Source organism: Cervus elaphus, chromosome 15, assembly GCF_910594005.1.
Source record: "Cervus elaphus chromosome 15, mCerEla1.1, whole genome shotgun sequence".
In the NCBI taxonomy this organism is placed as follows: domain Eukaryota; kingdom Metazoa; phylum Chordata; class Mammalia; order Artiodactyla; family Cervidae; genus Cervus; species Cervus elaphus.
Genome location: NC_057829.1, coordinates 11,007,451 through 11,020,411, shown reverse-complemented (window position 1 = coordinate 11,020,411; position 12,961 = coordinate 11,007,451). Strand labels below are relative to the sequence as shown.

The following is a 12,961-nucleotide window of genomic DNA, read 5'->3' as shown; positions in this document are numbered from 1 at the left end:
TCTCTCTCTCCCCCTCTGGGGAACTGTGGAAAATTCTTAAAGAGATGGGAATACCAGAACACCTTACCTGCCTCCTGAGAAATCTGTATGCAGGTCAAGAAGCAACAGTTACAACTGGACATAGAACAACAGACTGGTTCCAAATTGGGAAAGGAGTATGTCAAGGTTGTATACTGTCACCCTGCTTACTTGACTTATATGCTGAGTACATCATGTGAAATGCCAGGCTGGATGAAGCACAAACTGGAATTAAGATTGCCAGGAGAAATATCAATAACATCAGATATGCAGATGACACCATTATGGCAGAAAGCAAAGAGAAACTGAAGAGCCCTCTTGATGAAAGTGAAAGAGGAGAGTGATAAAGCTGGCTTAAAACTCAACATTCAAAAAATGAAGATTATGGCATTCAGTCCCATCACTTCATGGCAAATAGATGGGGAAACAGTGGAAACAGTGATAGACTTTCTTTTGGGGGCTCCAAAATCACTGCAGATGGTGACTGCAGCCAGGAAATTAAAAGACATTTGCTTCTTGGAAGAAAAGCTATGACCAACGTAGACAGTATATTAAAAAGCAGAGACATTACTTTGCCAACAAAGGCCCACCTAGTCAAAGCTATGGTTTTTCCAGTAGTCATGTATGGATGTGAGAGTTGGACTATAAAGAAAGCTGAGCGCCAAAGAATTGATGCTTTTGAACTGTGGTGTTGGAGAAGACTCCTGAGAGTCCCTTGGACTGAAAGGAGATCCAACTTGTCCATACTAAAGGAGATCAGTTCTGAATATTCATTGGAAGTACTGATGCTGAAGCTGAAACTCCAATACTTTGGCCACCTGAGGCTAAGAACGGACTCTTTGGAAAAGACCCTGATGCTGGGAAAGATTGAAGGCGGGAGGAGAAGGGGAGGACAGATGAGACGGTTGGATGGTATCACTGACTCGATGGACATGAGTTTAAGTAAACTCCAGGAGTTGGTGATGGACAGGGAAGCCTGGCGTGCTGCAGTCCATGGGGTCGCAAAGAGTCAGACACAACTGAGCGACTGAACTGAACTGATGATGGCAAACCTCTACTGGGAGAGCAAGGGTCAGGCAAGGGGAACTCAGGGGGCCCGCTTGAGCTCTGCTTTTGCACATGGAAACTCATGTCCTATAACCAAACCCTTCACAGTTTTTCTTGAAATAGTTTCCTGCTGTCTTCCTTTCTGCTGTATTTCCACAGTCCTAAAACCTTCTCTAAAGAGAAGGTGCTAATAAGTTATCTAGTCACAATAATTTGATATAACAGGTTTATATATCATCCAGAATTATAAAAATAAAAGTCAGAAATTCAATGTATAATTAAAGTACACTGTTAGTTTCTTTTATGCTTGAAAATAAAAACTGAGCTAATGATTGACTCCTTGAGATGAAGCACATTAAGTGGTTTATAAGCCTACTCTGAGAACAAATATTAAAGGAAAATAATTTCTCACCACTTATGAGTCTCTGTCAGTGAGTTCTCCTCTGCTTCTTGGTCAATTTTAGCTAAAAATACAAGAAAAGAAATAGATGAGATATGATAAATGGTTATAACCATCTCAAACAAAATATATCAAATAATATGAAATATGTTTTAATACATTAATGCTAATGTACTCCACCAAAAGTTTATTTTATTTTTAAAAAATTTTATTGGAACATAAGTATAGAATTTTATTTTAAATTTATGAATAGATATGATTGAATAGGTTATATTTAATTTTCATTAATACTACTTTCTAAGTAATTTCTTTAAATTAGTCACATTATCCTGAGAAAATAAAATACCAGATAACTTGATATTCACATCAAATTTGTCTGTCAAGGATTTAAATTCCAATAATTAGTTGAAAACAATTCTCTCAAGCAAAGGTCTGAAAACCATGTAAAAGCCTAAATAGAAAAGATATGTAATGATCTTTACCAGTGCTCTCTACATCAGATTACAATTGAGTAGATCCAGAGCTGACTTCTATGCAGACATAAGATAAAATACTAATACTTTCTCCTAACTTCAAGTGATGACATGACAGTGCACCCACTGATTCCCTACTTGATTTGTCTATAAATAAAGAATGGTAGCTGGACACAAACCCAAAGACCAAATTTGGGAAAGGGATTACATCACTATTTTTAAAGTGTTTAAAATAACACAGAAACTCCCATCACACAAAGTATGTATGGCAATAACTTTCACTGGCCAGTAAGCATTCTAGGAATTTATGTATTACTTTATATACATACACACATATTTGGCACAAAAGTTTAAAAAATACTCCCACTTCTTACAATGCTTTTAATAATATTTTTAGTCTATTCCACTAGATCTCAAAATCTAGTTGTAACCCACTAAATTCATTTCATTCTTCACTAATTATCTGTGACACACAGTTTGAAAATCACTGAGCCACTGAACAAAAAATTTTTAAAAATCAAAGAAAAAAACCACCCTGGAGCTAGTGAAAGAAGTTGTCTTTTCATAATCATTTCCTTTGGGGGCACACTTGCAGCCATTTGGAAAAATTAAAAGACAGAAAGGAGCAGGGCAAAATGGTTATAAATATTGGAACTGGGCGTGAAATCAAACCTGTGGCCACTTGGGAAATGTCAGTGACTGCATCATGACGTAAACAGTTGCCAGCTTGGACTGCTATTTCACCACCTCAAGACAGTGTTTGTTTGAAGGTCTGCACGCATCTGCAAAGCCACTGTGGACTGTTATGCAGGCCCTCTGCAGGACTGCCTGAATTTTCTTTTTTCCCATTTATTTTTATTAGTTGGAGGGTAATTACTTTACAATATTGTAGTGGCTTTTGCCATACATTGCAATCCTGGGAGATGGTAGCAGAGGTATGTTTCCCCTTTCCCTTTTGGTTTTTTAGAATGCTTACATAAAGCTACAGGTCAATCATTAACCATATTACGAAACAGGATAGATGTTCCATGACTTCACTTTGAAAAGTCTCCAATGTTAACCTACTTTCTTACAAAAATCTGCTTTGGGCTGCTGTAACAAAATGGTTTGTTTCCAGAAGTAATTCTAGAACCACAGAAAAGTTTAAGAGAAAACAACAAAGCAACACAATGCATAACACTTTCAGGAAGGACGTTCTTCCAACTGCCCTTGCGTCATTTTTTTTCTTTTGTAAAATATAGAATTTAAGACTGAGAAAGGAAGAAACTTTTTGACTATTCTAGATGCACCAAGTAAATGATTTATGAAATTTAAAGCACCCTAGAATGAGACTCCAGTGATGTGTATTCTATTCTGATTCTGCCTCTGAAATTAGCTTTGTAATCTTAGGCTTCCCTGGTGGCTCAGATGGTAAAGAGCCTCCTTGCAAAACAGGAGAAAGAAAGTGAAAGTCGCTCAGTTGTGTCTGACTCTTTGTGACCCCATGGACTATACGGTCCATGGGATTCTCCAGTCAGAATACTGGAGTGAGTAGCCATTCCTTCTCTAGGGGATCTTTCCAACCCAGGGTTCGAACCCAGATCTCCCCACTGCAGGTGAATTCTTTACCTGCTAAGCCCCCAGGGAAGCCCTGGGTTCAATCCCTGGGTCGGGAAGATCCCCTGGAGAAGGAGATGGCAATCCACTCCAATATTCTTGCCTGGAAAATCCCACAGATGGAGAAGCCTGGCAGGCTGCAGTTCAAGGGGTCACAAAGAGTTGGACATGACTGAGTGACTAACAACACAGAATCTTAGGCAAATAGATTAATCTGTTAACATATACAAAATATTTAGTATAGTGCCCCCAATAATTAGTAGGGACTACATAAATATTCTTTGAAAATGTTGTATTTCAAGCTCTTGAAATCCTAAAGTAATACAGTACATAATAACGTTTAACTGAATACACCAACTGCTATTGTATCATGCTTCAACATTATATGCAGATAAAGAAAACAAATGAAGAAACAGACAAAGGATTAATCTCAAAAATATACAAGCAACTCCTGCAGCTCAATTCCAGAAAAATAAATGACCCAATCAAAAAAGGGCCAAAGAACTAAACAGACATTTCTCCAAAGAAGACATACAGATGGCTAACAAACACATGAAAAGATGCTCAACATCACTCATTATCAGAGAAATGCACATCAAAACCACAATGAGGTACCATTACATGCCAGTCAGGATGGCTGCTATCCAAAAGTCTACAAGCAATAAATGCTGGAGAGGGTGTGGAGAAAAGGGAACCCTCTTACACTGTTGCTGGGAATGCAAACTAGTACAGCCGCTTTGGAGAACTGTGTGGAGATTTCTTAAAAAACTGGAAATAGAACTGCCATATGACCCAGCAATACCACTTCTGGGCATACACACCGAGGAAACCAGATCTGAAAGAGACACATGCACCCTAATGTTCATCGCAGCACTGTTTGTAACAGCCAGGACATGGAAGCAACCTAGATGCCCATCAGCAGATGAATGGATAAGGAAGCTGTGGTACATATACACCATGGAATTTTACTCAGCCGTTAAAAAGAATTCATTTGAATCAGTTCTAATGAGATGGATGAAACTAGAGCCCATTATACAGAGTGAAGTAAGCCAGAAAGATAAAGAACATTACAGCATACTAACACATATATATGGAATTTAGAAAGATTGTAACGATAACCCTATATGCAAAACAGAAAAAGAGACACAGAAGTACAGAACATACTTTTGAACTCTGTGGGAGAAGGTGAGGGTGGGATGTTTCGAAAGAACAGCATGTATATTATCTAAAGTGAAACAGATCACCAGCCCAGGTGGGATGCATGAGACAAGTGCTCGGGCCTGGTGCACTGGGAAGACCCAGAGGAATCGGGTGGAGAGGGAGGTGGGAGGGGGGATCGGGATGGGGAATATGTGTAACTCTATGGCTGATTCATATCAATGTATGACAAAACCCACTGAAATGTTGTGAAGTAATTAGCCTCCAACTAATAAAAAAAGAAAAAAAAAAGAAAACAGATACTTAACAGCTTTTTACATAATATAAGCTCCTAGCTAGTTGTGAGTGGAATGAAGTGAGTTTCAGTTATTCATAATGATTCCTTGTGATGTATACTAAAACAGATTTGGCTTCATTGTATGAGCAAGTTTTACTGAATAAACACTTCAGTTCAATGTGGCAGAAGAATGATTCTTACTAAAGGAATAAAACAAAAATAGGCTCTCTGTCCAAACCTAATAGCCATATTTCAACCATAAAACCAAATTGGGATGGCAGAAAATACTTTAAATTACTCTGTTTTCCATTTTTTAAAACATGATTTTGAAGCTAAAAGGAGTTGTTTTCTCTGCTGTAATCAGCTTTGATAAAGTCCTATGAGAGATGATTCTTTTGTAGGGCAATCTTAGAAATAACAAACTTGGGACTTCCCTGTTGGTCCAGTGGTTAAGAATCCACCCTGCAATGAAGGGACATGGGTTCAATCCTTGGTCAGGGAACTAAGATCCCACAGGCCACAACTAAGATGCAACACAACCAAAAAAAAAGAAAAAAGAAAGAAATAAAAAATTTTCTGGAAACTTAGGGCGCAATTCGGATTTCTGGAGACACTGAGCTACCATTTCTCAACGCACTGCTTGCAGAAAAACACCATCAACATTTTGTTATCACAATCTTTTAAACACACTTATGATGTTAAATTGGGCTTCCCAGGTGATGTGAGTGGTAAAGAACCTGCTTGCCAATGCAGAACACGTAAGAGATGTGGGTTCGGTCCCTAGAGGAGGGCATGGAAACTCAATCCAGTATTCTTGCCTGGAGAATCCCACGGAGAGAGGAGCCTGGTGGGCTATAGTCCATAGCGTCACAAAGAGTCTAACATGACTGAAGTGACTTAGCATGAACATACAAGATGTAAACCTAGTGACAAATGCTGGATGTATTTCTTTAGTTTGTGAGGATGAAACCGATCAAACTAAAATAAAATGTTACTAAGGTAGTAAAAATTAAGGTATTTTTTAGATAACTCTGCCATTCATTTAGGGAGCACTTAAATTAATTACACGCATTGACCAAAATATTAGACCAACTGTGTGTTTTATTAGGTTGCTGCTGCTGCTGCTAAGTCACTTCAGTTGTGTCTGACTCTGTGCGACCCCACAGACGGCAGCCCACCAGGCTCCTCTGTCCCTGGGATTCTCTAGGCAAGAATACTGAAGTGGGTTGCCTTTGCCTTCTCCAATGCATGCATGCATGCTAAGTCGCTTCAGTTGTATCTGACTCTGTGAGAACCTATGGACAGCAGCCCACCAGGCTCCTCTGTCTACAGGATTCTCTAGGCAAGAATACTGGAGTGGATAACTGCAGTTTCAGACCATGAATTTTAAACTATTATAACTAGGCTCAAATACATCTTTATTAATCAAAATAGGAACCATTACAATCAACACATTTTTGCCAATGAGAAATAAGTTTGTTTATTCCTGAAGCATAAAAATCTGTGCTTTGGGATTTGATGAACTCTTGGAAAGCATTTTCTGAATCCTGCTGGTTGTGGAAACATTTTCCCTGCAAAAAGCTGTCAAGATGCTTGAAGAAGTGAAAGTTGGTTGGTGAGATGTCAGGTGAATATGGCAGGTGGGACAAAACTTCATAGTTCATTTTATTCAAATTTTGAAGCATTGGTTGTACAACATGTGGTCAGGAATTGTCATGGAGAAGAATTAGGCCCTTTCTGTGGACCAATGCCAGCTGTGGGCACTGCAGTTTTAGGAGCATCTCATTGATTTGCTGAGCATACTTCTCAGATGTAGTAGTTTTGCCAGGATTCAAAAAGCTGTACTGGATCAGACTGGTTCAGTTCAGTTCAGTCGCTCAGTTGTGTCTGACTCTGCAACCCCATGGACTGCAGCACGCCAGGCCTCCCTGTCCATCACCAACTCCTGGAGTTTACTCAAACTCATGTCCATCGAGTAGATGATGCCATCCAACCATCTCATCCTCTGTCCTCCCCTTCTCCTCTAGTCTTCAATCTTTCCCAGCATCAGGGTCTTTTCCAATGAGTCATGTCCATCTCTTTGTAACTCTGTGGACTGCAGCATGCAAGGGTCTTCTGTCTTTCACTATCTCCTGGAGTTTGCTCAAATTCGTGTCCATTGAGTTGGTGATGCTAGCTAACTACTTTATCCTCTGCCATCCCCTTCTCCTCCTGCCCTCAATCTCTCCCAGCATCAGGGTCTTCTCCAGTGAGTTGGCTCTTCACATCAGGTGGCCAAAGCATTGGAGCTTCAGTTGCAGCAACAGCCCTTCCAATGAATATTCAGGACTGATTTCCTTTTGGATTGACTGGTTTGATCTCTTTGCAGTCCAAGGGACTCTCAAAAGTCTTCTCCAGTACCACAATTCAAAAGCATCAATTCTTTGACACTCAGCCTTCTTAATGATCCAAATATCATATTGGTACATGACCACTGGAAAATCCATAGCTTGGACTATATGGACCTTTGTGGGGAAGTGATGTCTTTCTTTTTTAATATGCTGTCTATGTTTGTCATAACTTTCCTTCCAAGAAGCAAGCATCTTTTAAATTTCATGGCTGCAGTCACTGTCAGCAGTGATCTTTCATTATTAGTATATAGGAATGCAAGAGACTTCTGTGTATTAATTTTGTAACTTGCAACTTTACCAAATTCACTGATGAGCTCTGGTTTTCTGGAAGCATCATTAGGATTTTCTATGTATAGTGTCATGTCTTGGAGCCCATGAAAATAAAATCTGTCACTGTTTCCATTTTTTCCTCTTCTATCTGCCACGAAGTGATGAGACCAGATGTCATGATCCTGGTTTTCTGAATGTTGAGTTTGAAGCCAGCGTTTTCACTCTCCTCTTTCACCTTCATCAAGAGGCTCTTTAGTTCCTCTTCATTTTCTGCCATTTGAGTGGTTCAGTTCAGTTCAGTCACTCAATTGTGTCCGACTCTTTGTGACCCCATGAATCGCAGCACGCCAGGCCTCCCTGTCCATCACCAACTCCCGGAGTTCACTCAAACTCATGTCCATCGAGTCGGTGATGCCATCCAGCCATCTCATCCTCTGTCGTCCCCTTCTCCTCCTGCCCCCAGTCCCTCCCAGCATCAGGGTCTTTTCCAATGAGTCAACTCTTTGCATCAGGTGGCCAAAGTATTGGAGTTTCAGCCTCAGCATCAGTCCTTCCAATGAACACCCAGGACTGATCTCCTTTAGGATGGACTGGTTGGATCTCCTTGCAGTCCAAGGGACTCTCAAGAGTCTTCTCCAATACCACAGTTCAAAAGCATCAATTTTTCGGTGCCCAGCTTTCTTCACAGTCCAACTCTCACATCCATACATGACTGGCTGTCAGTGTACCCTCTCTTAAATCTTTAAGTCTCTGCTCCCCCAAATTCAAGGCAAAGCCTAAGGTCCTCAGCCAGGTTTGCAGACGCAGTGATGGGTGGGTGTGGGAGAAGCTTTACAACAGAGTCTGTTTTCTCACCAGAGTATGTTGTGGTTCAGTCGCTAAATCATGTCTGACTTTTTGCGAACCCATGAACTGCTATCTCCTGGAGTTTGCTCAAACTCATGTCCATTGAGTGGGTGATGCCACCCAACTATCTCATCCTCTGTTGCCTCCTCCTCCTGCCCTCGATCTTTATGGTCTTTACTCTGCCTTCCTTATGGTCCAACTCTCACATCTGTACATGACTACTGTAATAACCATAGCTTAGACTATAGGGACCTTTGTTGGCAAAGTGATGTCTCAGTTTTCTAATACAATGTCTCAGTTAAGTTCAGCCAGTCATATCCAACTCTTTGCAACCCCATGGGCTGCAGTATGCCAGGCCTCCCTGTCCATCACCAACTCCTGGAGTTTACTCAAACTTATGTCCATCAGATTGGTGATGCCACCCAACCATCTCATCTTCTGCCCTCCCCTTCTCCTCCTGCCTTCAATCTTTCCCAGCATCAGGGTCTTTTCCAATGAGTCAGTTCTTCACATCATGTGGCTAAAGTATTGGAGCTTCAGCTTAAGCATCAGTCCTTCCAATGGATATTCAGGACTGATTTCCTTTAGGATTGACTGGCTGTATCTCCTTGCAGTCCAAGGGACGCTCAAGAGTCTTCTCCAACACCACAGTCCAAAAGCATCAAATCTTCAGTGCTCAGTTTTTTGTTTTGTGTTTTTTTTTTTATGGTCCAACTCTCACATCCATACATGACTATTGCAAAAACTACAGCTCTGACTAGACAGACCTTTGTCGGCAAAGTAATGTCTCTGCGTTTTAATATGCTGTCTACATTGGTCATAGCCAAGCATCGTTTAATTTCATGGCTGCAGTCAAAATCGGCAGTGATCTTGAAGCCCAAGAAAATGAAGTCTGTCACTGTTTCCATTGTTTCCCCATCTATTTGCCATGAAGTGATGGGACTGCATGCCATTATCTTCGTTTTTTGAATGTTGAGTTTTAAGCCAGCTTTTTCACTCTCCTCTTTCACTTTCATCAATAGGCTCTTCAGTTCCTCTTCGCTTTCTGCCATAAGGGTGGTGTCATCTGCATATCTGAGGTTATTGATATTTCTCCCGACAATCTTGATTCCAGCTTCTGCTTCAGCTAGCCCAGCATTTCACATGATGTACCCTGCATATAAGTCAAATAAGCAGGGTGACAATATATAGCCTTGAGGTACTCCTCTCCCAATCTGGAACCAGTCCATTTTTCCATGTCTGGTGGATGTCTAGGTTTGTCATAAGCTTTTTTTTCCAAGGAGCAAGCATATTTTAATTTTGTGGCTGCAGTCACCATCTGCGGTGATTTTGGAGCCCAGGAAAATAAAAGCTGTCACTGTTTCTATTTTTTCCCCATCTATTTGCCATGAAGTGATGGAACTGAATGCCATGATCTTAGTTTTTTGAATGTTGATGAAGTGAGATTATCATTAAAGCAATAGATAAGTGAACAGGAAGATTATAGAAGTTCAAGAGAAGACAGAAACAAATCTCAGAAACCGAGAAAACTAACTTTGCAAGGGAAATATTATAGTACTGCTAAGAAGTGAATTCCAGCAGCAGGTCTCTGGCATGACTAAGGTGACAGCAGTTAGTGTTGTATAAGGACAGCCACCCTGTCAAGAAACAAACGTTGAGCTACCCTGGTGTGAATATAGGTTGTTGGGCTTTTGTCTGGTGAGCAGGATGGTGGATACTATACTCCAGGCATTTTTCTAGGTGTAGGGACACAGCAAGAAGCAGAGCAAAGTGCTCTCTTAATGGACCTTACACTGTTTGGGGACAAATAAATGATACAATCTCAGAGAATGGTTAAATGTCACAAGGAATATAAAACTGTGGGGGGGGGGTACATATGCTCAGAACAGTATTTGTATAATAAATAATTGAATATTATTTATTCATGCTACATAAGGGATGGCACTTAGGTGGCACCATTACAATCAATATCTGCTTTATGGCAGCAGGACTCAACTCTCTAAATTTGTCTATTTCAGAGCAGAGGTAAGGGACACCCCCAAAGAGGTGTTTAAGTAAAGGCCATGAAGTTTTGTCTTGAATAGAACTGGAAAGATGGGGAGTGCAAATGGGGGTGGATCAATGGATAACTGGACCAGATGGACTCAGAGGCTCTTTGAGTATGCTTAAGAGAGGTCTCTATTATACTGTGAGAGCTAATGCAATTAAAATGTTTGGTTAGCACTGGATATAGGCTCTTGGGTTGTCTGAGATAGACTTTAGCTTTAGAAAATGAAGCACATTGAAAAGCCTTTGATGGACTATTAAAAAAAAAAAAAGAATATACCCATGTAAAGGAACCTGAGCACATAGGTTAATATAAGAAAATGGTTTTATTACTGAAGAAGGCCTATTTATAAACAAAGATTTGGCATATATAATGGAACACATTTTTAGTGTATAGATTTAATTTTAGAATTTTGTCCTGATAACTAGAAAAAATATGGAATCCAAAATTGGCCATATTCTTAGAGAACTGTATTTTGAAATTCATTTTTTCACTATATGTCATTGAACACAGGCTCATGAGCAATCATGTTTAAAGCTAGACTTTTATTTTCTTCCACATTTTAGACACATTTGATCTATATAAGTTTTTCCTAAGGATTTGCTGTTGTCATCTTCCAGATAACATACAATGTAATGCCCGCTAAGACACAAACATTTTCTTATTCACTGCTGTGACTCAGTACCCCAAAGAATGTTTGGGCAAATAGGTGTTCAAAAATTTTTTAAAATCATAGAACACGTGAAGAGAACCAGAGAAGAAATAAAAGGCTAACTGAAGGTGCTTGATGAAGAGACATGAAGAAAAGAGTCACATAAATAATTAGGACTGAAAGTGAAAGTCACTCAGTCATGTCTGACTCTGTGACCCCATGGGACTGTACAGTCCATGGAATTCTCCAGGCCAGAATACTGGAGGGGGCAGCCGTTCTCTTCTCCAGAGGATCTTCCCAACCCAGGGATGGAACCAGGTCTCCCACATTGCAGGCAGATTCTTTACCAGCTGACCACTAGGGAAGCCCAAAAGTGAAAGTGAAAGTCACTCAGTCATGTCCAACTCAATGAGGATTAACCTAATGGTAATAAGGTGAAGTATTTCACACCTATAAGGATAAAAAGGTTTTATCTTTACAAGAGTCATTGTTTCTTTGTGAAGTCATGCAGAAGCAGAATTACTAACACCTGAATTTCATAATAAAGGAGATACAATACAGAAGACCAGTAAAACATGAATTGATACCTATCCATTTAGTCTGAAGGGATACGGTCTCCACCCAAGTGAACTACTGGGCAAATTCTGAGGGTCTCACACAACCTTGGAATCATCATAATGATTTTGAAAGATTAGATATGGCTGATCATGTATGATTTATAAGCACAATTTCTAAATTCTACCTGGGTCGCAAAAACACAATTTTGCTCTTCATTCAAAAAGATGAAGTCAAAAGAAAAATTCAGGACTTGGTCTACAAAATACAGATTCAGAATATTATATAATATAATCACATATGATGTGACCAACTATATGAATCACACACTGATTAATGTTTTAGATGTGAAATCTAGCAAATTGTTTGACTTCTTTTTTAATGAGTTATAGAGTTAAGGACTACTTTTTACCCATAAGCAAAAAAGAATATTCCATAAAATTACAGGCTCTTGATCCTAAAGGCCCACTGGACGAAAAACCAAGATTTACTTTCCTTCACCATTAAGAGTGGAGTGAGCGGACAGGATCCTACAGAACATGGATTTCAGTCAAGGACTATTTAGGAATCAGTGAGCAGATGTTCTAGTCTCAGCTATGAGGCCCTGAGGATATGAAAGTGACAACCGCTTTGATATATGATGGACCAAACTTCTGTTTCTAAGATCACAATTAATTTAAATGATTAAATGGTATTGTCTCATTTAAAAAAGAGCTGTGCTTAATGTTTAATCAAATTCCAGTATACCTCATTCACTATGTTATCATCATTACAGACACCCGAACAACCTGTAAAATGACAGAAGATGAAGCCAGTCTTCAGAGCACCGCTAGGCTTCAGTCTCAGGCCACATCAGCCTCTGGAGAATTCCTGAACTAGGAGAGCCTCCCCAGAGCACAGCTTCATACAGATCTGATCTTCAGAAGATATGCAATATTCCAAAGCAGAAATGTGTGGAGTAGTGAGTCCTTTGATATAATCATGTTTCAAGGATTTCAAACAGCAATAGATTAATAAATTTCTCCTATTAAATTTTTTTTGTTCCTTTAATACTGCTTGAAATTTTCCACTGCTGCTTATTTCATAGGAATACAGGAAGAATCAAGAACATAATATTTATAAAGTGTTTATGGTCCTTGGGGAAAAGGTGTTAAATATCCAGGATTATTTATACATCCTATAAAAATAGAATATAATGTTTTAAAGATCAGAAAATCGTCAATGTACTTTGT

General features: G+C 39.6%; 1 protein-coding gene across 3 annotated transcripts in view; it reads right to left on the bottom strand.

Annotated features, from left to right (window-relative positions):
* Positions 1–12,961, bottom strand: part of FMN2 (formin 2) — a 336,826-nt gene that overhangs the window by 56,994 nt on the left and 266,871 nt on the right. For all 3 annotated transcript variants that reach the window (XM_043926779.1, XM_043926781.1, XM_043926780.1), the window contains one exon: positions 1,478–1,529. In XM_043926779.1, coding sequence (XP_043782714.1) covers positions 1,478–1,529 — 52 coding nt within the window. The remainder of the gene's footprint in view (positions 1–1,477; positions 1,530–12,961) is intronic.